Source organism: Podarcis gaigeae (genome assembly GCF_964106915.1).
Source record: "Podarcis gaigeae genome assembly, chromosome: 5".
In the NCBI taxonomy this organism is placed as follows: domain Eukaryota; kingdom Metazoa; phylum Chordata; class Lepidosauria; order Squamata; family Lacertidae; genus Podarcis; species Podarcis gaigeae.
In genome coordinates, this window is record NC_139681.1 from 101,087,515 (window position 1) to 101,114,288 (window position 26,774).

General features: G+C 51.0%; 1 protein-coding gene and 1 long non-coding RNA gene across 2 annotated transcripts; both read right to left on the reverse strand.

The window, feature by feature from the left end:
- Positions 1 to 1,009: 1,009 nt before the first annotated feature.
- On the reverse strand, positions 1,010 to 15,953 carry LSG1 (large 60S subunit nuclear export GTPase 1). The gene is made up of 14 exons (XM_083739523.1): positions 15,799 to 15,953; positions 11,430 to 11,556; positions 11,230 to 11,350; positions 10,239 to 10,325; positions 9,821 to 9,907; positions 8,132 to 8,192; positions 7,065 to 7,244; positions 5,718 to 6,134; positions 5,499 to 5,600; positions 4,763 to 4,906; positions 3,494 to 3,617; positions 2,090 to 2,169; positions 1,733 to 1,912; positions 1,010 to 1,464 (listed from the first exon to the last, which is right to left on the reverse strand). The coding sequence occupies exons 1-14, from the start codon at positions 15,895 to 15,897 to the stop codon at positions 1,294 to 1,296; spliced, it is 1,980 nt and encodes a 659-aa protein (XP_083595649.1). The 5' UTR covers positions 15,898 to 15,953; the 3' UTR covers positions 1,010 to 1,293.
- A 5,587-nt stretch (positions 15,954 to 21,540) lies between these two features.
- Positions 21,541 to 23,514, reverse strand: LOC310845181. The gene is made up of 2 exons (XR_014564551.1): positions 22,744 to 23,514; positions 21,541 to 22,199 (listed from the first exon to the last, which is right to left on the reverse strand). It is a non-coding gene; the product is annotated as an uncharacterized lncRNA (long non-coding RNA).
- Between the last annotated feature and the right edge of the window lie 3,260 nt (positions 23,515 to 26,774).

Genomic DNA, 26,774 nt, shown 5'->3' on the forward strand with positions numbered 1-26,774 from the left:
TGCCACTCCCTCGCTTGCAGAAAAGTGCTTCTTAAAACTGCCCCCCAAATAGCCTGGCGTACGTAACCCCCTGGAGAGGGGAACCCAGAACCAGCTCCCTCCTCCACTCCCACCCAGACTGAACCTCCAGCTTCCCAGGAGAAGCCCCCTGCCAGTCTTGCCTGCAAAGGCAACTGGGAGCAGCTCCAAAAAAAACCCCTGCTCATTTGAAAAACACAAAGCTCTTCCCTCTCTGATGGACCTCAGTAATATGTTGTCACCACAACCACCCCACAAATTCCCACTAGGCTGAAAAAGGAAAGGAACTGTCAGCAGCAGCAGCAGCAGCAGCTGCTGCCACAAGCCCTGATGCCCCTCCATATCCCATGCCCATGCCAGGTAGCCAAGGAGAAGAGAACTTGCAGAAGGCATTTCCCCCCCACAGCAAAGAAGGAAGGAAGGAAGGGGGCTTCCAAGGCAGGTTTGCAAGTCACGACCGGGCTGGCAAGGAGGAGAGGAAGCAAAGGAGAGCCAGGTCTCTGCTCCTGCCCTCCTGGCCCCTGAGCATCAACGGTGGGGCCCTGATGCCCACAAATTCAAGGAGGGCTGCAAGGATTGTTTGTGCGCCCAAAGCCCCCACTGCCCAAGCCTCGGCCTTCAGCACCCTCTCCTGCTGGAGACGGGCTGAGTCTCCTTGAGCCGTAGAGAGATGCATCGTTCCTCTTCCTTTGCTGCTACCCAAAGCACCCATCACCCCAGAATTGCAGAGTGGGACCCCCAACAGGAAGCCAGGCGGGAATGGGCAGTGCCCAGAAAGGAGCCCTGTCAGGCTGGCAAAGCAGAACCAGAGCTTCCCTCTAAGAAGCCTTGGAACTGCGTTTGTCGAGGGTTCTGGAAACAGGGGCTGAGAGGGGGTCTGGTGCCACGGGGGGGGGGGGGGGGAGGTGTCAGAAAGTGCACCTGAATGGTCAGGACAGGACAGGGGTGCATCTCGGTCTACCTGCCACACTTGCAGAAAGACAATGATGGCAAAGGTAAGAAAAATTTATTGCCAGCAAGTGGAGAACGGCCTCCTGCTCCGGGCTTGGGCCACGAGGTGAAGTGGGTGCCAAGCAGCAGCTCCTCCTCCTCCTCCTCTTCCAGGCGCTTTGACCAGAGAGCCTCACAGGGCCGGAGCGCCTCTCCTTGGTCAGGCCCACCAAGGGACAGTCCCCTGCATGGGGAGGCTCAGCCACAGGGGCGGGGCGCCTCTTCTTGCCTCTCTTCTCTGGTGGAGGTGAGATCCTGCCCAGAGAGGGGCAGAGGCGCACAGAGTCAAGCCTCCAGGTGCTTGGTGACGCGGCGGATCTTCTCCTTCTTGTTCCTGTTGCCGTGCTTCTTCCAGGGTTTGCCTCGGGCGTCCTCAGCGCCGGTCGCGGAAGAGGGGCCTCCCAGTCGATTGCCCATCAGGCACTGGCTGCCTCTGGTCAGGGCCCGGACATTCTCCTGGGAGAAAGAGGCAGGCCATGTCAAGGGGGAGCCTCCAGGTGTCGGGGGGGGCGGGGACGGACGGACAAGCAATGTCCAGAGGAGCACAAGCCCACCTGGGGAGCCAAGAGGCCAAGTTGTGTGGGCAAAGAGAAAGGCAGGGGGCAGCCCAAGAGGCCAAGCAGGATTTGGCCAGGTGCACTATATTTCACACAAGCAGGCGTCGGAGCAGAGCAGGTGCCTGGTTTGTCCCCCCCCCCCCACATGCATGCACACAGCCCCTGACCTGGTGGAAGAAGGCAGAGTCCACCACATTCTCAATCTGCTTTGCTCTGGGGCTCCTGCCCGGCAGCCCCCCGGCCTCACGCAGCCCCCCGGCCTTGCTCTGCAAGGGGCATCTTTCGTGACGCAACTGGAAGTCCTGGGGGTCAGTGCCAGGAGGCGGGTGGCAGTAGAGCAGCTTGCCCTGTGAGAAAATGGGGGGGGGGAGAGGCAGGCAGCAGGAGAGGGAGAAATGAAAGTCAAGACATGAGAAGGTAAGGATTCCAGCCCCCCCCCAACACATTTATTTGCTCCATTTCCAGCACGCCCCCCTGCCTCCCGAGAGCCTTGAGGCGGGGGCTCAGGAGTCCTCAGCGCTTACACTGACGTAGTCCTTCAGCACATAGCGGGCCGAGCGGGGCTGATCGGGCTGTCCATGATCCGTCATGAAGCCTCTCATGTCTTGGTCCAGGCGGAAGGAAGGGAGGAAAGAGACAAGGAGCTTTTTAGCTTAGAGAAAGGGCAAGTATCAGGCGACATGATAGAAATCTATAAAATGAGGCATGGCATGCAGAACACAGATAGAGAAAAGGTTTCCTCCCTCTCTCCTGACACGAGAACTCAGGGGCATCCCATGAAACTGAAAGGACCGTTCAGGACCGATAAAACAATCTCCTCCTTCACACAGCGCATAGTGGAACCCTGGAACTCCCTGCTGCAGGAGGCAGCGATGACCACCCCCTTGGACAGCTTTACAAGAGGATTCCATGAATTCATGGAGGAGATGCCTATTGAAGGCTCCGAGCCACGGCCGTAATGTGCCACGTCCACGGCTGAAGGCAGCCATGCTTCTGAATACCAGCTGCTGCTGCTGCTGCTACTCTTGTGCTCACGTTCTGCTCCCTGGCTCCCCACTGTGGGCATCTGGGTGGCCCCTGGGAGAAGAGGCTGCTGGGAGAGACGGGTTCACTTGGGCCTGATCCAGCTGCAGGCTCTTCTGATGTTTGTATGGAGGGGACAGGGCAGGCTGCCACAGAAATGAGCCGGAGCAGCTCTGGCAGAAGAAGGGCTCTCTGCGCCAGAGGATTCTGTGCCAACGCCTAAGCGCTGCTGAAAAGGGTTCTCTTCCACCAGGCCTATGCAGGCGGCTAAGACATCCCGTTGTCCACTTTTAACTTTGTAATAATAATAATAATAATAATAATAATAATAATAATAATAATAATTTATACCCCACCCTTCCCAGCCAAGACTGGGCTCAGGGCAGCTAACACCAAATATAAAAACAATTGAATAAAATACAGCTTAGAAAACAAGATTAAAATACAACATTAAAACATTAAAATGCAGCCTCATTTCAGTGGAAACTCAAAAACTTTTTGGGGATAAAAACGTCAAGTCTTCACCAAGGCTAACTTTCCAGACTGGTCCTACATGAGCCAGAAAAAAGCCAGGGAAGTCCCCAAATAGGAGTTCCAACACAGAAGGAGAAAGGAAAAAAGAAAGAGGGGGAGGGAATCAAATTGATTCCAAGCCAAAGGCCAGGCGGAACAACTCTGTCTTACAGGCCCAGCGGAAAGAAATCAGATCCTGCAGGGCCCTGGTCCCATGAGACAGACAGACAGGATCTTTAGTGTTCTGTTTTATGTTTTGTTGAGACAAAGCTATAGAGAAGTTACTTTTCTAAATCCATAATCAGGTCAGCCCTTCCTGGGCCAAAGGAGGAGTAACCCCCTCGGAGGGGGCCAAACCCCAGCGCGCAGCCCCTCGCAGAGCGGCAACTCACATCCGTAGGCCGTCAGCAGCTCCTCAGACGTGGGCGGCCGATCGGGCGGCTCATCCTCTCGAGGCCGGATGATGTTGATCCCGTAGGTGGCCTCCAGGACCGGCCGGGGGATGCGCTGGCAGACGTGGGCCAGTGAAGGAGCAAGCGGTGGGGAGGGGGGAGAAGGGTGCCCAAAGCGAGACCAGGCCCCCCACCTCGGCAGCTGCCCTCCTCATCCCCCAAGACAGCTCTTTCCCTTGCAATTGAGGCTGCCTCTCTCTGCCCTGCCCCTCTGCTGCATCTGGAGGGGCATTTTCCTGAAACAGCAGCGAATCAGGAGATGCCCTGTCTTTGTGAAGGGGAGCAGGTGCAGCTGCCCATCTCCTGCCCGTCTCAGTTTGACCAACTGCCCTTCCCAGCAAAGCTACCCAAAGGCAACTGAGGGGAACTCAAGGCGACTAGAAAGCCCCCACCCCAATACAGTGGTGCCCCGCAAGACGGAAAACCCGCAAGATGAAAGGGTTTTCCGTTTGCAAGTTGCTTCGCAAGACGAATTTCCCTATGGGCTTGCTTCGCAAGAAATCTCCGGGGACCTCTTTTAAATGCTGGCGGTGGGGAGCAAAGCCTTTCCCCCCCACTCCAGCCTTCAGAAGAGGTCCAGGAAGGCCGGCGGGGGCCGAAAGGCTTTGCTCCCCACCGCCAGCATTTTAAAAGCAGTCCGGGATAGCAGGGAAGCGCTTCCCGCTATCCCGGACGGCTTTTGAAGGCAGGCGGGGGGGAGCAAATACTTTCACCCCCCGCCGGCCTTCAGAAGAGATCCTGGACCTCTTCTGAAGGCTGGCGGGGGGCGAAAGTCTTTGCTCCCCCCCGCCTGCCTTCCCGGGGGCTTTAAAATTGCCCCGGGACAGCGGAGAAGTCCTCTGCTGTCCCGGGGTTTTTTAAAATGCTGGGGGTGGGAAGAAAAGCCCTTGTCCCCCCCCCCCCCAACCTTCAGAAGAGGTCGGGGGACAGACTGTCCCCGGACCTGGTCTGAAGGCAGTTTCCCTAGGAACGCATTGATTGATTTTCAATGCATTCCTATGGGAAACCGTGCTTCGCAAGACGAAAAACTTGCAAGACAAAAAAACTTGCGGAACGAATTAATTTCGTCTTGCGAGGCACCACTGTATAGCCAACTCCTGTCTGGGGCAGGGCTGCAGCTGAGGACCCCTGGCCAGACTTGGCTGCTCTGCAGATGGAGAACTGACTGAGTTTATTCCCACCGACCCCCCAGAAAAAAGCAAAGGATATGAGAGAGACGGGGGGAACGTGGTCCCTCATCTGGTCGATGGGCAAGATCCCGCTGCAGATCATTTCCGCCTTGGTGGAGACGAAGGAGGGCATCACCAGGCCAGGGCAGTCGCAGAGGCAGAGCGCCGGATCCACGTACAGCGTCTACAGGGGGGCAGGAACAGCAGAGGCGCTCAGCTCCGGCTCCCCTCAGGCACCAGCCCCCTAGAGCCCAAGTAGCCTCTGCTGAGCAGAGAAGGCAGCTATGAAGGACCAGCACCAGGCAGGGCGAGAGCAGCTGGGGCTGCCGGAAGCTCCCGGCCCTGCTCCCTGGAGGCTCTTCTTGGCCTCCCCTCCAGCTCCTGCTCCGCTTCTTAAGGTAAAATCAAAAACTGGAAGGTGCCTTGGGAGGAGGGCAAGGCCAGGATGAGAGGCCGGCAGGACTCCGGACTCCTTGCAGGAGGGGGCACAAGGGCAGGAGTCCAGGAAGAAGGCAAGAGCAGAGACTCTGGGGCCCACCCCACCCCCACCCACTGCCCCCCTAACCTGCTCCTAGGAGATGGGGAGGTCTATGGGGCTGGGGCCACGTCCACTCTGCCACAGCTGGAATTTCCCCAAAGGCGAGGGAGCTGCCCTGGCAGGTGCAGAGAACTTCCTCCCATGGAAGCGGGTCCAGCCTCACCCCTACCCCTCCCGGCCTGGCAGCAGCAGCAGCACCAGCAGCCATACCCTCCACAGCCGGTCAGCCAGGGAGTACCTGGAAGTGCTTGGTGTGACCCGGCGTGGCCGACACAGAGACCTTCTTCTTGCCCAGGATGGTGTTGATGGTCGAACTCTTCCCAACGTTGGGGTAGCCCACCTAGGGAGAGGAAGGGAGGAAGCGGCTGGCACAGAGGCAGGCCTGGCGCACCGGCTCCTCCCCGCAGAACCAGAGGAGGGACAAGCAACCCAGCTCCAAGTCGGTCCCCCAACTCACCAGCCCAACAGTGACTTCGCCTTCCCTGGCCTTCCTCCCAGAGTGAAGCGTCCTCAGGATCTCCAGGAGTTCCTCCTTTTGCACTAAGTGGCTGCTGTTCCTGAGCGGCAGGCCCTGAGGGGGTCCTGCTGCCCTCTGGCTCTGGGGGGAATCAGTCCTGCTTTGCCCCACGGACCCAACAGGGGCTCTGCTCTCCTCGTCTTCAGAGCAGGTCAGCCAGGCGTCCTCCTCCTCCTCTTCCGCACAGTCCTCATAGACGTCGCCGCTGTCTTCCTCTTCGCTGCTGCTGGGCTCTTTGTTCCCTGGAGGCCACGAGAGAGCGCCAGGTCCCCTTTCCACGTGGCGGCTTGAGGTCTGCACCTCCTCCTCACTGGAATGGTCCTCGTCCAGGCCTGGCTCTTGCGCAGCTTCTGACCCCTGAGTAAATGGGACAGAATTCAGGGCAGGTGCCTCTGCCTGCAGGCTCAGCAGAACACAGCCACCCCTGACACTGGTTTTCATTAAACAAGTCTAGAATCGCACCTCTTGCAGCGGCAACAAAAAGGCTATCAGAAGCACGAAACACAGAATGGCTGTTACCTGGAAGGTGGAGCTAGCTTGTTTCCTGCGGATCCAGAGGGTGGGACCCAAATCAATGGATTCAAACGGCAAAAATGGAGATTCCGACTCAACATCAGGAAGACCTTTCTGGTCGTAAGAGCCGTTTGACAGTGGAACAGTCTCCCTGGGGAGGTGGCGGACTTTCCTCCTTTGGAGGTTTTTGAGCAGAGCTGAGGTGCCCATCTGTCAGGGGTGCTTCAGCTGAGATTTATGAATTGCAGGGGGCTGGACAGGATGGTTCCTGGGATCCCTCTCTTCTAACTCTAGGATTCTATGAAATACCAAGTAATGCCTGCCTGATCACCTCCCTCTGGAGGCCAAAAGAAAACCCACAGGTACATGAAGCCCAACTTGGAAGGGAGAAGAGCGGGGGGCTACAGAGCCACCTCCCCATCCTGGTGCCCTCCAGATCTTCTGGCTGCTGGGCTGGAGGCCGACTGTGACAGAACCGGCTCACTGCTTATGCCCCATGGAGGTTAAAGTGGAACCCCACTGCTTAAACCCCATGGAAGGCTGAGCTTCTCTTGTGCTGCAGGGTGTCTAGAGAGTTTTCTAAGAGCCTGAGCACTTCTCTTCCACAGAAAGTGTTTTGATCCTGGGAGCATTTGCAAGGAAAGGATCCTGCATGCCCAGGGGGAGGGAGGCTCTTTAGAAAAAGGGACGTTCTGAAAAGCCAAAGCCTTGAGCGCTGCCCCTGTGGAAGCTGCTCCCTCCGCCCCGGCCGCCTGCCCCCGAGGCGTCTGTTACCTGAGAGCTGTCCTCTGCCAGGCGTCTGGCCTCCTCCAGGGCGGACCAGAAGACCACACGGACCCCTTCGTCCTGGAAGAAGCGGGCCCAGGCGCAGCGCTGCTCCTCGCTCAGCAGGTCGGCCTTGTTGAGCAGGAGGAGGTTCTCCTTCTCGGGGCTGATCTCTTTGGCGTAGCATTCCTGGGAGGAGGCAGCAGAATCACCCTCCAGACTCAGGGAAGAAAAGCAGAGGGAGAAGAGCCCCGTGGAGGGGGGGAGGGCCCTCTCTCCCTGCAAGGGGCGACCTCCGTCCCAGGGGCCTCCTGATGCCTCCCTGCATGGCCAAGCCCCACCCACCCCACACTCCACAACAACTGGGCCCATGGGAGAGATGCAGGGAGTGTCCATGCAGAACGGCAGGCCAAAGCAGCTGGCTGGGCATCCTTGGGACGTGCGGCGACTGACAGGCGGGCCCCTCTGTCCTCCCTGGAGGGTGCTTTGCGCTATTTAAGGGTGTTTGGAAGATTCTCCTTTCCCGGGGGGGGAGGGGCTGGACTAGATGGGCTTCTCAGGTCCAGAATGCTCCCCTTCCCCTTCCCCCAGATGCTGGGGAAGGACAGGAGCTCAGAGACAGAGCACTGGCTTTGCAACCAGGAGTTCCCAGGTCCCAACTTCCGTATAAGGACTGGGACTGCCCCGACTGGAAGCCTGGAGAGCCGCTGCTGCCAGCCAGTGTAGACATTGATGGACCAAGGGTCTCCCCCAGGATAAAACAGCCTCCTGTGCTCCTGAAGAGTCTGGGCAGAGTCTGGGTTTGCTTGGCACACAGCAACACAGGAAGCTGCCTCATCCTGAGTCACACGCCTGGTCCATCTGACTCAGTATTGCCCGCACTGACTGGCAGCAGCAGCTCTCCAGGCTTCCAGGCAAGGGACTCTCTCCCAGCCCTCCCGGGAGATGCCATCAGCCATCTAACCTGGGAGCTGCAGCACAGAGCAAGGACCCAACTGAGCAGGGAACAGGACAACCCCCCACCCCACCCCCCACAGCTGCCCAGTAAATCCCGCTCCCCGACTCGCTTCACCTACCAGATCGCGGCATCGGAAGAGAAGGGGGTTTCTGGCATCCACAATCTGAACCACAATATCACTGCAAGAGGAAAGGGAAGGGGCGGCTGCTTCACTAGCCACTAGCTCCCCCCTCGCCTCAGTCAGGGAGGAGCAGCCCAGGTTGGAGAAACAACCATAGCAATAGCATGTAGCTATTCAGATGGGGGAATCCCAGCTCCAGCAATTCAGGCACTTTCACACAGCAGCCCCTGGCAAGGGCTTTTGCGGCCAAAAGGCATCTTGGCTGCCTTCACATTGAGGCCTCTGGAATGGGAATCTTTTTCTTTTTAATAGGACGCACTGGACCATAGGAGGGGGAGAGCAGGTGGGAAAAATTTGTTTCTTGTTCTCCCCCTCTAAAACAAGGTGCGTTCAAGGTGCATTCACCCAAAGCCTCCGGAGCGCAGCAGGAGTTACCACTGTGCTCTGGAGGCTTCAGGCAGCTACCTTGGAAGCCTGGAGAGCGAGAGGGGTCGGTGCGCACTGACCCCTCTCGCTCTCCAGGCTTCAGTGAAGGCAACCCGAAGCCTCTGGAGGGTGGCGGGAGTTCCCGCTGGGCTCCGGAGGCTTCAGGTTCCTTTCGACCTGCTCTTTGGGGCTGGCGGGGGGAAGCGCTGCTTTCCCCCACCGCCAGCCTCAAAGATCCCTGAAGCTTTTGGAGCGCAGCAGGACCTCGCGCTGAGCTCCAAAGGCTTCGGGTTCCTTTCGCTGACCCAAAGCCTTTGGAGCGCAGCGCGAGTTCCTGCTGCACTCCAAAGGCTTGAGGCTTCGGGGACAGCGTTTGTAGCCTCCGCAGGGCAGCGGGGTGAAGGCACCCCGCTGCCCTACGGAGGCTTTGCGCAGCTAACCCCAAGCTAGAACAGCAAGATGTAGCGCTGCGCAGTGCTCCGTCTCCCTGTTCTGGCTTTGGGCTTAGCCGCGCAGTCTGCATTCGCTCTATAGGATGCACACACATTTCCCCTTAATTTTTGGAGGGGAAAAGGTGCGTCCTATAGAGCAAAAAATACAGTAGTTTATTTAAAGTTAAAATTTCAATTTATACATCTCAAACTAAACATTTTACATAATACCATATATCCAATGACATCTCCTCCTCCTTCCATGGTTCATTTTGCTTATCTATCATTCCTGCATATTTTACTGTAACCATTTTAGTCAATTCTGCAACTTACTTTATTCGAACATTAACCACACTGTTGAATTTATCTTAATGCTGCCATCATCTTTAGCTGTGCACAGTTATTTTCCAAGTACTCAGCAAAGATTTGCCACTCTTCTTTAAAGAGATGCTCTTCTTGCTCTCTTATTCTATATTTCAAACCTGCTCATTCTGCAAATTCTATCATCTTAAGCTGCCGGTCCTCCATACTTGGGATCTCCCTCACTTTCCATCTTTGGGCTAACAAAACTTGAGCCGCCATTGTTGCATACATAAATAATTTTTTCTGACACCTGGGAACTTCAGTCTGAACTATTCATAACAGAAAGGCCTCTGGACCTTTTGGGAATGTTGTTTTAAACATGCTTTGCAACTCATTATAAATCATTTCCTAATATTCTTTAAGCTTTTCCCATGTCTCTGGAACAGGATTCCAACCCGTTCCCACCACCAGCACCAGCAAGCGGCTTCCAAGCGAGGGAGAGCCACAGGGCAAGGACCAGATGTACCTTCTTTCAAGGACTCGCCACAGCTGGCGCCAAAAATCCAAGTTCCGCTCAAAGGGGGTCAAAAGGAGTTTCTGTTCTTCCTCCAGACTGGAATGGAAGGCGGGAAAGGAGGAAGCAGGAGAGTGTTAGAGGCCAGGATGATTCCCCAGGTCAGAGGCTTCTGATCCGGACTAACAGCTTTCTAACTGAGGCAACAGCATTTGAGAGGGAGGCGTACTGAACCGCCTGTTGAATAATGCTGCTGCTCCGGTGGGCTTCTTGATCCCTGCCCACACTGGCTCATGGCTCCACCCTGTGAAAATCCTTGACAGAAAAAAACCTGAGCTGTTGTGCTCCCAGGTGGCGTCAGGGGAAATGCAAGCCCCCAGAGGCCCAGGCCCCGCCAGAGGAAGCAGCAGCAGCAGCAGGGGGCACTTACCTGGCGAGCCGCCTCCTCCACTCCAGAAAGCTGTCTCTTTCTGCTTGGTTCAGCATCTCAGGACTGGTCTGCTTGTCCCAACGTGGCCTGCTCTCACCAGACACAGGGGAAGTCATCAGCAAAGGCAGATTATGGGGGTTTATTAGTATGGGGTGGTGGAGGGATAGAGATTTCATGCTTTGCAGAGCTTGCCTCCCAGCGGATATCAGGATAGTGGAATTCCACGTTACCATAAATTCTTGCTTCCCTAAAGCATCTGCTGTTTGTTTCAGAACAGACACACACACACACACCCTAGTCTGGTGGTCTGTGGTAGGCTCCAGACACAATATTTTTTGTGTATTTTTACTTTTGCTTCTATATTTAGCCAACTGCTCTCCACAGAACTACCATGTTCACTCTCTCAGAAGTCTGTACAGGTGCATGTTTTCAGGACACAACTTATTTCTATTGTTTTAAGTTTTTTAATATTGTTTATAAAGCTGTATCCCACCCTGCAACCGAAGAGTGAAGGGTTGGTAATAAACAAACAAATGATAATTAAGTCACTCGTTCCTTGTTTCCCTTTCTATTGCATCCATTCTTTTTGATCAAGTCACAGGATTCAATTCCTACATCCCAATCACAGGAGTCATCCCACCAAGTCTGAGCTTAGCTTAACGAGCCACATTTTACTTCCTTGTAGTAAGTGATGAAGCTCATATTTCCATACTCTGCTCATCAGCACAGAAATATCAAAAGCTATGAATATTATGTTCTCTTTTACAGCTTTGACTGCAAACAGCATTTTCAAACCAGAGAGATCTCTTGCCATTACAACCACACTACAGGTTGTGTCTCTCTGGTTCTTGGACTTTCCACTCTCATGTTTTATGTGGCACAGAAATGCTACTAAACCGGCAGCACCCTCAGGCTGCAAATAACACAGGGGATGTGGGTGGCAGCACAGAACGTGAAAGGTCGCCAGCACCCTGAACTCTGCGACACTCACCTTCTCGGGATGCACAAGAAGTGCTTGTTCTGCTCATGCAACTCTTGGATCTTCCGGGTCTCTTCCTTTGTCAACAAACCAGTCCGAGCCTCAGGAGGAACAATCTTGATGTTCAGCTTCTCTGCAGAGCAACAGAAGCTGTCAAGAGCAGCAAAAGTGTCAGGATATGGAACACAGGAACATCCTCGCCAAGGACTCACCTGCCACAAATTCGGTTCCTGCCAGCTCAGCGGTAGCCAAGAACTCCTCCAGTGAGTTCTGCTCAGTGACGGACTGAAGGTTTAGCCGTCCCCAGTCGTACCCGTCGTTCAATTCGCTGGTGTGCAGCTGTGAGGGAAAAGCCCAGGACTTCCTTGAGTTGTCATCAGAGCAGAGCATTTGAACCCCCTCGCCAGGCCAGCTGCAGGGCCCACCTAGGCCAGCCTCATGTTTCCAGAAACACCTGGCCAGATGTTTCCAGGAAGCTTCTGGGCAGGGCAAGATGGCTACCGCCGCCTGTTCTCCAGTGCTGCCTTGGCACAAGGAGGTTCTGCTTTAGCTGCTTCCCAAACATAGCAGCTCTCCAGTGTTTCAGATGGGGGGGGGGCAGGTGATTCCCCACCCTGCCTGGAGATGCTGCTGGGGGCTGAGCCTGGGGCGGTCTGCATGCGGAGCCTTGGAGGCCCACGTGGCCCAGGAGCAGAAAAGGGGGTCTGGGAGTGGCAGGGGGTGAGGGGGGCAAACAGGGCTGGCATCCCCACCACCTCCTCCTCAAGCCTCCACTCCTCATGGCTGAGCTGCAGGGAGCAGAGGAAGTGAAGGGAGGGGGGGGGAGAGAAAGACTATCTCTTTTTTATACAACTAATTTTTCAACCCCCTTCATGGATCACTGCCTTGCCGTGGCGAAGGGGCTTGAATAACTCAGAGAAGCTATGAGCTATGCCATGCAGGACCACCCAAGATGGACAGGTCATAGTGGAGAGTTTTGACCAAACGTGATCCACCTGGAGGAGGAACCGGCAAGCCACTCCAGTATCCCTGCCAAGAAAACTCCATGGACAAAGACAACAGGCATATAAAAGTTATGACACTGGAAGATGAGCCCCTCAGGTCGGAAGGCATCCAACATGCTACTGGGGAAGAGCGGAGGGCAAGTACAATAAATCCAGAGCTGATGAAGCGGCTGGGCCAAAGCCGAAAGGACGCTCAGTTGAGGATATGCCTGGAAGCGAAAGGAAAGTCCAATGCTGTAAAGAAAAATATTGCATAGGAACCTGGAATGTAAGAACCATGAACCTGGGTAAGTTGGATGTGGTCAAAAATGAAATGGCAAGAATAAATATTGACATCCTGGGCATCAGTGAACTAAAATGGACGGGAATGGGCGAATTCAGTTCGGATGACCATCATATCTACTACTGTGGGCAAGAAACCCGTAAAAGAAATGGAGTGGCCCTCATAGTCAACAAAAGAGTGGCGAAAGCTGTACTGGGATGCAATCTCAAAAATGATAGAATGATCTCAATACGAATCCAAGGCAGACCTTTTAACATCACAGAAATCCAAGTTTATGCACCAACTACTGGTGCTGAAGAAACTGAAATTGACCAATTCTATGATGACTTACAACACCTTATAGAAATGACACCAAAGAAGGATGTTCTTCTCATTATAGGGGATTGGAATGCTAAAATAGGGAGTCAAGAGATAAAAGGAACAACTGGCAAGTTTGGCCTTGGAGTTCAAAACGAAGCAGGGCAAAGGCTAATAGAGTTCTGTCAAGAGAACAAGCTGGTCATCACAAACACGCTTTTCCAACAACACAAGAGACGACTCTACACATGGACATCACCGGGTGGGCAGCATCGAAATCAGATTGATTATATTCTCTGCAGCCAAAGATGGAGAAGCTCTATACAGACAGCAAAAATAAGACCTGGAGCTGACTGTGGCTCAGATCATCAGCTTCTTATAGCAAAATTCAAGCTTAAACTGAAGAAAGTAGGAAAAACCACAGGGCTGGTAAGATACAATCTAAGTCAAATCCCTTATGAATACACAGTGGAAGTGAGGAACAGGTTTAAGGATTTAGATTTGGTGGACAGAGTGCCTGAAGAACTATGGATGGAGGCTCGTAACATTATACAGGAGGCAGCAACTAAAACCATCCCAATGAAAAGGAAATGCAAGAAAGCAAAGTGGCTGTCCAACGAGGCCTTACAAATAGCGGGGGAGAGAAGGCAAGCAAAATGCGAGGGAGATGGTGAAAGATACAGGAAATTGAATGCAGATTTCCAAAAAATAGCAAAGAGAGACAAGAAGGCCTTCTTAAATGAGCAATGCAAAGAAATAGAGGAAAACAATAGAATGGGAAAAACCAGAGATCTGTTCAAGAAAATTGGAGATATGAAAGGAACATTTCGTACAAAGATCTCCATAATAAAAGACAAAAGGGGAACGGACCTAACAGAAGCAGAAGACATCAAGAAGAGGTGGCAAGAATACACAGAGGAACTATACCAGAAAGATATGGATGTCTCGTACACCCCAGGTAGTGTGGTTGCTGATCTTGAGCCAGACATCCTGGAGAGTGAAGTCAAATGGGCCTTAGAAAGCACTGCTAATAACAAGGCCAGTGGAAGTGATGGTATTCCAGCTGAACTATTTAAAATTTTAAAAGATGATGCTGTTAAGGTGCTACACTCAATATGCCAGCAAGTTTGGAAAACTCAGCAGTGGCCAGAAGATTGGAGAAGATCAGTCTACATCCCAATCCCAAAGAAGGGAAGTGCCAAAGAATGCTCCAACTACCGCACAACTGCACTCATTTCACACGCTAGCAAGGTTATGCTTAAAATTCTACAAGGCAGGCTTAAGCAGTATGTGAACCGAGAACTCCCAGAAGTGCAAGCTGGATTTCGAAGGAGTAGAGGAACCAGAGACCAAATTGCAAAGATGCGCTGGATTATGGAGAAAGCTAGAGAGTTCCAGAAAGACATCTACTTGTGCTTCATTGACTATCTAAAAGCCTTTGACTGTGTCGACCACAACAAACTATGGCAAGTTCATAAAGAAATGGGAGTGCCTGATCACCTCATCTGTCTCCTGAGAAATCTCTATGTGGGACAAGAAGCTACAGTTAGAACTGGATATGGAACAACTGACTGGTTCAAAATTGGGAAAGGAGTACGGCAAGGCTGTATATTGTCTCCCTGCTTATTTAACTTATATGCAGAATTCATCATGCGAAAGGCTGGGCTGGATGAATCCCAAGCCGGAATTAAGATCGCCAGAAGAAATATCAACAACCTCAGATATGCAGATGACACAACCTTGATGGCAGAAAGTGAGGAGGAATAAAAGAACCATTTAAGGAGGGTGAAAGAGGAGAGCGCAAAATATGGTCTGAAGCTCAACATCCAAAAAACGAAGATCATGGCCACTGGTCCCATCACCTCCTGGCAAATAGAAGGAGAAGAAATGGAGGCAGTGAGAGATTTTACTTTCTTGGGCTCCATGATCACTGCAGATGGTGACAGCAGTCACGAAATTAAAAGATGCCTGCTTCTTGGGAGAAAAGCAACAACAAACCTAGACAGCATCCTAAAAAGCAGAGACGTCACCTTGCCAACAAAGGTCCGTATAGTTAAAGCTATGGTTTTCCCAGTAGTGATGTATGGAAGTGAGAGCTGGACCATCAAGAAGGCTGATCGCCGAAGAATTGATGCTTTTGAATTCTGGTGCTGGAGGAGACTCTGGAGAGTCCCATGGACCGCAAGAAGATCAAACCACTCCATTCTGAAGGAAATCAGCCCTGAGTGCTCACTGGAAGGACAGATCCTGAAGCTGAGGCTCCAAGACTTTGGCCACCTCATGAGAAGAGAAGACTCCCTGGAAAAGACCCTGATGTTGGGAAAGATGGAGGGCGCAAGGAGAAGGGGACGACAGAGGACGAGATGGTGGGACAGTGTTCTCGAAGCTACCAGCATGAGTTTGACCAAACTGTGGGAGGCAGCGGAAGACAGGAGGGCCTGGCGTGTTCTGGTTCATGGGGTCACGAAGAGGCGGACACGGCTAAACGACTAAACAACAACAAATCTTTCAACAATTAGTTGAAAAGTTGTATAAAAGAAATAAGCAGTAATTGTTAAAAACAAAATAAAGAATACAAAATAAACAATCATTTGTTCCTAAATTGATACTGTATTTGCTTTGTACATCATTCTGCAGCTATTTCTGACATGACCTCTGATCTTCCCATTATGTTCTCAAATTGGATTTCTTGAATACGCACCTCACTTCATTTTCTCCATATTATTTAACTTCATGTTTTATAAAATTATCCTATTTGCATACAGCAGCTCAATCAATACCTGCCAACCGATTCACGTTTTGACAATGTTCTTTTACACAGGCTTTGTATAGGCTCCTAGTGCAGGGGAGCTTCCGGGGAGGTGGGCGGTCACACCCACCGGAGCCTCCCTGCCCGACCCAGGGCAGCCTCAGCCCACCTCGCCGGGAGTCCCAGACCCTCTAGAGCTGGAAAGGGTCCCCCAGAGCCATCTAGTCGAGCCCCCTCCCGCCACTCACCCATCCCTCTGCCGCCCGGCGGCCCCCGCGGCCCCCGCTGCGCTCCCGCATGAGCGCCCGACCCAGCCCGGCCGCCGCCGCCGCCTTCTTCTTGCCCATGATGCCGCCTGTGCTCGGGGCCCCTCGGCCACCAACCGGAAGGGGACTGCGATCGGCGGGACTCCTTCCGCGTCACGTGGCCGGGCTGAGCCAGTAGGAGGGCGCGGCCGGGCGCGTCGCGGAGGAGGCTCCGGCGGGAACCTCCGGCGGCGACCTGCGGTTCCGGGCGGCTTCCTCCGCGCGCCGCCAGGGGGCGTCCGAGCCGCGGGGAAAAGGCGGCGGCGGGGAGGGCCAGGGGCCACGTGACCTCCTCCCGGGCCTGGTCGGGGCCGCGCATGGGGCGAGTCGCCCGGTGGGAGGGGAAGGGACCCCCGAGGGCATCTAGTCCAGCCCCTGCAAGGCAGGACAGGGGGCCAGCCCCTCCCCTGTCCCCCAGCACCACCCGCCTCCCACTAGACCACTCAGCCTCTTTTCCAGCCGGGGGCCGGTCCACGTCCCTCAGGACTTGCGGGGGCCGGACGAGATTTTGAAGGAAAAAATATGAGCGAATTCCTGTGCCCCACAAAGAACCCAGAGATGCAGTTTCAATCAAAGCACACATTCTACTCATGTAAAAACATGCTGATTCCCGGACCGTCTGCGAGCTGCATTTAGAAAGTGATTGGGCCGCATCCGGCCCCCGGACCTTAGGTTGCCTACCCCTGCTCTTGGGCTTGCTGATTGAAAGGGCGGCGGATGGAATCCCCGCGACAGGCTGAGCTCCCGTTGCTCGGTCCCTGCTCCTGCCAACCTAGCAGTTCGAAAGCACGTCAAAGTGCAAGTAGATAAATAGATACCCCTCCGGCGGGAAGGTAAACGGCGTTTCCGTGCGCTGCTCTGGTTCGCCAGAAGTGGCTTAGTCCTGCTGGCCACATGACCTGGAAGCTGTACGCCGGCTCCCTCGGCCAGTAAAGCGAGATGAGCGCCGCAACCCCAGAGTTGTCTGTGAGTGGCCTTAACTGTCCAGGGGTTCCTTTACTTTTACTGACCTATGCTCTAGAGCAGGAGAAAAGCTTGCTCCCTCCTCCATGTAGCAGCCCTTGAGATATTTGAAGATGGATATCTTATCTCCTCTCTTTTTTAAAATAAATAATTTTTATTATTTTCCAACACAAAAATACAATTATGTCAAATTCTCACAAATTTGATTCTATTTAGACTTCCTTCGGCTTCTCTGACAATCATCCATAATTATTTCTCAGTTTACGCATTTCTCTGTTTATATTGCCATTGAACTTCCCTCCCACTCCTATTTGTTTTTTTAACAATATATCTCTGTTTTCACAGTGCTTCTTGAAATCCCACCAGTGTTGCTTGTACATCACATGTTCTTTTCAGATATTCAACAAATTTCCCCCAGTCCTCGATGAACTTTTGGTCTTGAAGATACTAATTTTTCCGGTTAATCTGTCCAATTCTGCATAGTCAGTCAGCTTCAGTCTCCATTCTTCTATTGTCAGTATCTCCTCTTGTTTCCATTTCTGGGCTAGTAATATTCTTGCTGCTGTGGCTGCATATTGAAAAAGTTTACAGTCTTTTCTTCTAATCTCATTCCCTGTAATTCCTAAAAGAAAGATCTCTGGTTTCTTTACAAATGTATATTTTAACATCTTTTTCATTTCGTTATAGATCATCTCCCAGAAACCCTTCACTTTCTTACATTCCCACCACATATGATAAAACGTACCTTCTTTTTCTTTACATTTCCAACATTTGTTGCACGTCTTATACATTTTTGATAATTTTACCGGAGTAATATACCATCTGTAAAACATTTTCATGACATTTTCTTTAAGTACTGTACATGCAGTAAATCTTAAATTCTCTTTCCACAGTTTTTCCCAGTCCTCAAACTGGATATTATAACTGAAATCTCTGGCCCATTGTATCATTACCGATTTGACTTCCTCATCTTTGGTATTCCATTCCAACAATATTTTAGACATTTTTGACAAAATTTTACAATTATTATTTATCACATCTGTCTGAAACTTTGAGTCTTTTTCAACATGACCCCTTTCTTTAATATCTTTTTAAAACATTTCGTTTACCTGGAAATAGTGCAACCAATCATATACATGTTCTTTAACTTGTTCATATGGTTTTAGTTTCCATTTTCCTCCTTCTTTAATTATCATTTTACCGTATGTGATCCATTTACCTCTCATATTTACTTTTTTTACACTCATAACCTCTAATGGTGAGATATCTTATCTCCTCTCAGTCTCCTCTTTTTCAGGCTAAACATATCCAGCTCCTTCAATCATTCTTCATAAAAGTTTCCAGACCCTGGATCATGTTGTTTGCCCTCCTCTGAACATGTTCCAGTTTATGAACATCCTTCTTAAATTGTGGTGCCCAGAACTGAACAGTGTTTAAAGTATGGTCTGGCCAAGGCAGAATAGAGTGGGACTATGACTTCCCTTGATCTAGACACTATAATTATAATTATTATAATTATTAATTATTTTTATTATTATCTGTTCCCTGCCCATCTGCTTGGGTTTCCCCAGCCACTCTGGGCGGCTAGACTGCTGATGCAGCCTAGAATAGCATTAACTTTTTTTGCTGCTGCATCACACTGTGGACTCATGTTCAGTTTGTGGTCTACTAAGATTCTGAGATCCTTTTCATATATCTTGCTAGTAGGCCAGGTGTCCCCCATTCTATATTTGTGCATCCGGTTATTAAAGTGCCCCCACCCTATAGAAAGCAATATCCAGAATAGTGGTTTGCATGGCCACTAAGTAAAAGTCAGAACAGTAACAATTAATTGCACTCCCCCCCCAAAAAATATATATATATATCCAGTTTAAACTATTCAGTTCTATTCAGTTAGTTCAACAAAACTGATGATCTTGATCCAGTAATATGAGCTTTTCAAAGTCTGGTAGTTATTTATACCTCCAGTGCTCTCCTGCACACACACCCCTACCTCAGCACCCACCCACCCCACCCCCCGGTGATGCCACCACAACCCTCAGGGGGCAAAACCACCCACTTTGAGAACCAATGAATTGAGAATGTAGCCACTGTGTTTCCTTAGAAGCCAGTCAAATTGTTCCTCTGCCAGGTTCTAAAAGATGGGTGAATAACTCAGTACAACATCAACACCTGTAAATACCAATTTCTGTAGTCATGCCTGCCCCGTGGAACGCCCTCCCAGCAGATGTCAACAGATAAACATTGTGTTTTTTAAAAGAAATCTGAAGGCAGCCCTGCCCAGGGATGTTTTTAGTGTCTGATGTATTGCGTTTTTAGTATTTTTTTGTGGGGAGCTGCCCAGAGTTGCTGGGACAACCCAGTCAGACAGGTGGCATATAAATAATAATTATTATCATTATCATTATTATTATTATTAAAGTTTCCAAAGCCATATTGACCTCGGGCCAAAGACTGAGATTCTAGCACAGAACCACATCATGTGTCAGAGCATTGCATGTGGGGTTTAGTAAATTACTTCAATGAATGTGCCTTCCTTTTTTTTGGAGCAAGAATTACAGACAGATTTTCTTCAGGATGGAGGAGGAAATAAAGGCCCACGCCCCTTCTCTCACACAGTGACTCCAGTCTTGGTAACAGACACACACAACTTCTGTTTGCAGCTGCAAAAAGTTTTGTACAACTTCTCAGTGACACGTGTTGTTTGGCCTTGAGCACACTACAGAGCAGCTCAGTGATGCGCAGCGTCTCAAGGCAACAGAAAGGGACATGATGCAGAGCCCCCTCGTCAGGGCTGCTTCCAGGGCCAAATTTAGGTTTGATAAGATCCTAAGCTACTGAAGGTAATGGGGCCATTTATATGTCCAGCTGTCCTTTGTCAACAACAAATTGTCGCTGGTTTTTTGTGTTGAATATATGCTCTATGGTAATTTATGGACATAATAGGTATCTAAAGCCATTTGCACATAACAAAATATGTATTTTATCAAAGTAATTGTTGAGAAGTCCATGCAGAATGCAAAGGCCATGCAGAATGTAGGCACCCTATATATAGAAATGAGCAAACCAGGGCTCTTTGAGGGAACAGGCTAGCAGGCGGGGCCCATGACTTACATCATAGGAGCCTACACAATACAAAACACTGTTGCTGGATGTAGGTTTTATTTCATTTTTTTATCTTATATTTTTGAAATGTACATCTAGTTGTTTTTTGGGGGGCCCCCAAGAGAGTGGGGCCCTAAGCTAGAGCTTGTTTAGCTTATATGTAAATCCAGCACTGGCTGTATCTTTGGGCGGGTTCATTTACATGCTGCCACCAAGCGAGAAGAACACTTTGTGCACCTGGCAAAGGGGGCTCTGAAAATAGGCCATGAAAACTTCTGCAAATATAAATGAAACTGGGGGGGGGGGGGAGAGAGAGAGAGAGCGAGCGAGCCCAGGAACCAAGTGCTGCAATACTTGGTGACTCTGACTTCCCCCGATTGCCTGAGCAGTGCCCTTGCAACAGAGCCAACTAGGCAGATCCCCTAAATGAGGCTGCCTTAGAACAGAGAGCCACGAAACTGACTAGAGCAGAGGTTGCCAGAGATCCCCTCTGAATCTAGTGCAAGATGTAATCAAAGCAGCTGGACAAAAGCTGCAGAGTTGGAAGGGACCCCCGAGGTCTTACCCACCCCCTGCAATGCCAGAGTCCTGGCTAGGGACTCCCTGACAGACAGCCATCCAACATCCGCTTCAAAACCTCTAGTGCAAGAGAGCCCATCATCTTCCACAGGAGCCTGTTCCTCCGTTGAACGGCTCTTCCCATTACAAAGTTATTCCTGTGCTAGATAACTAATTGGACCATATATTGAATAGCCCAGTCTGGACACCACGTTTGCTACAAAAGAGGAAACATCTCATGATGACAGTATTAGATGAAAGGAAGATGAAAGGGAAAGCAGAGAAGATCACACAATCTCTTCAGGACAGTTGGAGGCTATTTAAAATCGCAGTGGCTCCTCTAGTCCCTGTTCTCACAGTGGCTGACCAGATGCCGGGGGGGGGGGGGGATTGTTCCTATATTGAGATCTGGGCTTCTAAACTTTTTTTTTCATATATTATCTAGAATTCCGAAAACAAAACTGCCGGTCATCGTGGGGCCATTAAACAAATTGATGGTGCCTCTGCGTTTCGAATGCTGTGTCCTGTTCTGGTCTCCTCACCCCCAAAAGATACTGTGGGCTTCAGAAAGATTCAGAAGAGGGCAACCCAAATGATCAAGGAAATGGTTTTCTTTTGAATGACTTTAAAAGAGATTAGACTTTAGTCAGAGGCAGAGATGCTTCTGAAGGCCAGTTCCCAGAAGCCACAGGAGGGGGGAGTTGCTCTTGTGTTCGAATCCTGCTTGCGGGTTTCCCTCTGGGGCGTCTGCTTTGCTGCTGGGAGAACAGGAGGATGAACCGGCTGGGCCCCCATTGGCCTGCTGCCCCTTCACTCAGTTTGAGAACGCAGACCACAGGTTAGAAAAGGCATCCTCAACTCCAAGTGGATGTCAGCAGAGTCAGGGAAGCTGTAAAAGATAAGTATACTTCAAAGTCCTGCTTTTACAGTGACCACCCAAAGGCTTTCCTTGCAAACTGGAAATCTAACCAGAATGAGAGGAACAAAGTGAGCACATCCTCTGGCCAAAAGAAAACACTGAGCTGGGTATCACTAAAAACAATACAAGTGTTTTGAAAAGAAAGAAAAAAAATCAGAAGCAGGAAGGCAACAAGGAAGGAGGATGATTAGACTGTTAAGGTGACAAAAGAATGAACAGATTACTGGAAATGTTTTCCACAAAGGGTGCAGAGAAGCTGACTTAATCATTTACATTGGTCTTAACTGTGAAAGATCGTCTTCAGAAACTCACACTGGCCACCGTGTTTGTTTTGGGTTAGATGGAAGTAACAAGAGAGGAAGTTCTGGGGACAAATGACAAATTGAATCAATAGCCATGTCTGTCCAGATGGACACCAGGCCATTCATAAATATCTCCTATGTGAAACAGAATTAGAGTCGCAAGGGTCACCAGAGGTCATCTAGCCCAACCCCTGCAATGCAGGAAGCCCAGCTGAAGCTTCCCTGATGGATGGCCACCTGACCTCTGCTGAGCAAACTCAACAAAGGAGAGTCCACCTCTTTCCAAGGCAGACTCTCCTTTCCATCTCAGACTCTCCTTACAAATACATGCACAGTGTTACAAAAATCTGTCTCTTCAGTGGATGACTGGGACATGACAACATTTTATAGGTTTTAAAAAAATTAATTATTGTGGGTAAGTTGCATGGGGCCTTCCTCAGGCAACAGATGAATTGAAATGAAGATGATGAGAATGATAATAATAAAGAATTTTAATACTTTTTTTTTACAGTATAGTATCAACGAGAACAACTGATTGGTTCAAAATTGAGAAAGGAGTACGGCAAGGCTGTATATTGTCTCCCTGCTTTTTAACTTATATGCAGAATTCATCATGCGAAAGGCTGGGCTGGATGAATCCCAAGCCGGAATTAAGATCGCCAGAAGAAATATCAACAACCTCAGATATGCAGATGACACAACCTTGATGGCAGAAAGTGAGGAGGAATTAAAGAATTAAAGAATTAAAGGAAATCAGCCCTGAGTGCTCACTGGAAGGACAGATCCTGAAGCTGAGGCTCCAAGACTTTGGCCACCTCGTGAGAAGAGAAGACTCCCTGGAAAAGACCCTGATGTTGGGAAAGATGGAGGGCACAAGGAGAAGGGGACGACAGAGGACGAGATGGTGGGACAGTGTTCTGGAAGCTGCCAGCATAAGTTTGACCAAACTGCGGGAGGCAGTGGAAGACAGAAGTGCCTGGCGTGCTCTGGTCCGTGGGGTCACGAAGAGGAGGACACGACTAAACGACTAAACAAATAAACGAGAACACTTTAGTAACAACTCATTTACTTCTCCAAAGAGATCTCAGAAGTGGGCTGCTGAGAACCAGGCAATTGCCCACTTTTTGCCCTGATTCTAGTGTTGTCCCGTATCCTTTCCCCCACTTATTCCTGAGGTTGGCACCTGCGGCAATAATCCTGGCCACTGACAGGACAGCAGGTGGCAAACAGGTGGAGCCTTTTTGGTGGTGTCTCCTGCACATGGAACACCCTTCCCAACATCCCGGGAAGCTCGCTGGGCACCTGCTTTGTTATCCTTGTGCTGCCAGGAGACCTTTAGTTTTCTCAGACTTTTAAACATTGCTATCCTGTAAAGTATTTAACTCTTCTTGTTTACTTTTACCAATTGGGGTTTTTGCCCTGTGCTGTCCTGAATCTTGCCAGGTTCATCTTCATTGGATGCCCACAAATTCTACTGTCAGAAGAGAGGAAGAGACTTCTCCCCATCCACTTTCTCTCTGCCAGGCATAATTTTATAAACTTCTATCACATCACCTTCAGGGCAAAGCCATAACTACTGCTTGTCCTATGACTGCTAGTATTCTGATCTTCTTCTTTGATGATTCTTTGTAGCCAAGTAAGATTGTCTTCCATAAACACGGTTTTAACCATGAGTCCGTAAGTGACTGTAGAGGCCAGTTCTGGATCCACATGTCCTTCCACAGAGGGGACATTGGTTTCTGGGCAGGAGCTGATCATGGTGAGGGTTTGCCAAGCATGCCTTCCTCTTAGCATATTTCTCCCTTGCATCCTGAGTTCTTCAAAGCCCAGGACACCTTTGGTCAAGGCTGTTCTCCAACTGGAGCGCTCGCAGGCCAGTGTTTCCCAATTGTTGGTGTTTATACTACATTTTTTTAGATTTGCCTTGAGAGAGTCTTTGAACTTCTTTTGTTGTCCACCGGTATTTTGCTTTCCAATCTTGAGTTGGGAATAGAGTAGTTGCTTTGGAAGACGATAATCAGGCATCCAAACAACATGACCAGTCCAACGAAGTTGATGTTGAAGAATCATCGCTGCGGACGACTGCTGGACAGATTACAGACTAATACGCTCCACGATGGCTATCAAGATTATACCTCAACGCAGTCTTCAAGGAAGGAAACCAAGGTGCAAAATGAACCCTCAAGCCCTTCTAGTATTCTGTATTGATATGTTATTAGGGGTCCAAGATGGTTTGGTTTTTGTCTTTTGGGCCCACCACTTTCCCTGGAAAAGCCCTGTGTTTACTGCTGAATTGGAACAAACATCAAGCTGTGAAAAACCCAAAGGGACACTTGTCCCTCTTCTGAAGTGGTCCTAAAATAGCTCCTGAATGAGATTTCCTGTGCTTTCCTGGAAGTGATGTTGGGGGCAGTCGGCTCCCACTTTCTCTCCTTCTCTCCCTGCCTACCCTGGCAGGATAATTTTTCCAGTTGTCTCTGCAGCTTCTCTCCAGCAGCACTCCCAGTTTTCTCAGCATGCTTAATTTTTAAATTTTATTTTACTTTTCTCTCCTTACCATTCTTACAGAAATCGCAAGCAAACAGTATACTGTATGCCCAAAACATGTATTGGGAGAATCTCCTTTTGTATATGTTGAATGATTGTCTGATTATTCAGGTTTCTGAAAAGCTGGTTTTCTGATAATCTGATTTTCTGGGTTTCTGATTCTCTGGCTCTCTGCCATGGGGGAGGGGGAGAGCTGAAGGTAGAGACAACACAAAAAGCAGACTATTGATTATAGGAAGTATGAACAGGAAAACATGGGGCTTTGGGGGTCTGAGGCAAAAAACACAAGCGGAATCACTGTGCCCAGACCTAATGGAAAATGGGGCAAAGAGGTATGGGCTTAAGGGGAAGTGTGGCTGGGCCTCTCTCAACGAAAATGTCCCAAATGCTGCAGATTTTATTTGTAGGGGACTCTTTGGTTGCCCTTTTCTGAACCCTCTTCCAACTCCACTGCACCTCGGCCTCCAGGGAAAACTCAGCAGTCGTGGCAGACAAAGACAGACAGGAACTCTTGGGGACTGTTGTCAGTTAAACAACCGGAGGCAGAGAGAGAAAGGGAGGAGGAGTAAACAGGCCCTGAACAATGGAGGGAAGTGAGTAATGGCACATTACAAAGGCCTGCTGCTCACATCTGCATAACACCAAATTATATTGGGGATTCTTTCTGCACTGCCCGAGCCAGGATGGTATAAGGGGAAAACTCAGCATTTGGGGCAGCAAAAACTTGAGCAGATTGTAAGGAGTTCTCCAAACTGGGTGACTGGGCAGCAACATGTCCAAGGCTGGGCGGGTTCTTGGTTTGCTTTGCTTTCATCCTTGTTTTCATTATGTACTTTGTGGTTTTATTTCTGTGTCTTTTTGCTGTGCCCTAACCCCGAGATCTTCGGATGAAGGCCAGGATACATATTTAAGAAATGATGTCTCAAGTGATGCCCATGGAGGCAAAGAATCCTGATCTCAGATGTGCACAGATAGGGTCCGCGTTGGCAGCAGCTGACCGGGAGAGGGATCTTGGGCTGTGGGGAGAAATCCGTGAAGCCAAGGCACTGGGGGAAGCAGCTGGAATCCGTGCTGGGAATATTCTCATTTGACTGAGCGGAAAACAGGAAGCTCTGCTTTTCACTTCCAGCCTAGTACTGCCTGCACTACCCTGACATGCAGCAGCTTCTCAAGGTTTCAGGCAGGCAGGAGTCTTTTTCAAGCCCTCCCTCAGGAGGCTGCCAGGGATGGAACCACTGCCCTTCTGCATGCCAAGCAGGTGCTCTGCCACTGAGCCACGGCCCTTGCCAGCAGACCTAACAGCTCCTTGACACATCACCTAAACGTGAAGCCAGCAGACCTAACGGAAGAAAATGCTCCTTGACACACCACCTAAATGTGAAGCCGTACTAGACAATGCTCTCCTGACCATTAGCCCTGGTGGCTTAGAAGGGGAGGGGCAGTAATCATTGTGGCAGCTCGGTGCAACCTCCATATTCCAAAGCAGTCTACCCCTCAGCCAGCCCTGGCAAGGGGAGCAGCTGCCAGAGGGGCATCTGCTTGTGGGAGACGGAAAAGCCACCTTGTCAGAGTCAAGATGCTGGGATGTTCCCTGGATGGAGCCTTTGGCCAGGGAGATGCAGCATTCTTCTTCTCACATCAAAGGCGTGAAAAGACAGTGTGGAATAGTGGTTACAGTGACAGACTAGGGGGATTTGGGGGACCCGGGTTCAAGTGGTCACTTCATCCATGAAACTCTCCTGCCTGACCTTGGGAGCCCGTCGCTGCCTCTCAGCCTAAGCCCCCTCCCAGGGCTGGTGTTGTGAGGATAAAACGGGAAGAGAGAGAGAGAGAGAGAGAGAGAGAGAGAGAGAGAGAGACCCCTGGACCTTGAGCTCCTTGGGGGGGGGGGGACTGGGACATAAATGCAGAAACATGGAAAGAAAGAAACAGAAAACAGGACCCGGGAGCTCCGTTTCCTAAGATGGTTAGAGATGAGGAGTTCTGTTTGCTATCCCGTTTCTCCCCGTTTCCGTATTGCGCCCCGTCCTCCGGCTCGCCCTCCCCCGCCGGGATCTGGCCCGAATTCGCCCTTTTGCGACGCGGTTCTTTTGTGCCTCTGCTTCCCCGCTGCGCCCCGTCCTTGCCGCTTCTCCGGCTGCCCAGCAGAGGATGCGACCGGCGGTGGGCGGAGAGGCAGCAGCGCGCAAACGCAGCCGGGAACGCCAGCCAAGCCTCCCCCTCCGCCCGCCCCCCGGTTCTCGCTCCCTCCGCCTTGAGCTCCCCGTTTTCAGCCGCGGCGTCGATCCGGGGCCGCACGCGCATCTCCCCGCCGAGCGCGCTCCCCGGCCGGGAAAGGGGAGGGCGGCGGCGCCGGGCTCCTCCTGCCTCGGCTCGGTCCCTCCCTCCGCTTCCGTCGGCGCCGCCTCCGCTCCTCCCCGGCGGGGCTTCTGGGCGCCGCCGGCCTATATTTAGCGGCGCGGCCGCCCGCGCGGAGCCCCGAGCAGCGGCCGCGGACGGGATGTGAAGCGCGCTGCAGCGGCGGC

Bases quoted from the DNA above. Each gene is read 5' to 3' on its own strand.
- LSG1 (XM_083739523.1), bottom strand. From the start codon at position 15,897: ATGGGCAAGAAGAAGGCGGCGGCGGCGGCCGGGCTGGGTCGGGCGCTC. The intron at 9,908-10,238 runs GTAAGTGCCCCC...CTTCCATTCCAG, and splicing joins TGGAGGAGGCGGCTCGCCAG to TCTGGAGGAAGAACAGAAAC. The intron at 1,913-2,089 runs GTAAGCGCTGAG...ATTTTCTCACAG, and splicing joins TGCTGAAGGACTACGTCAGT to GGCAAGCTGCTCTACTGCCA.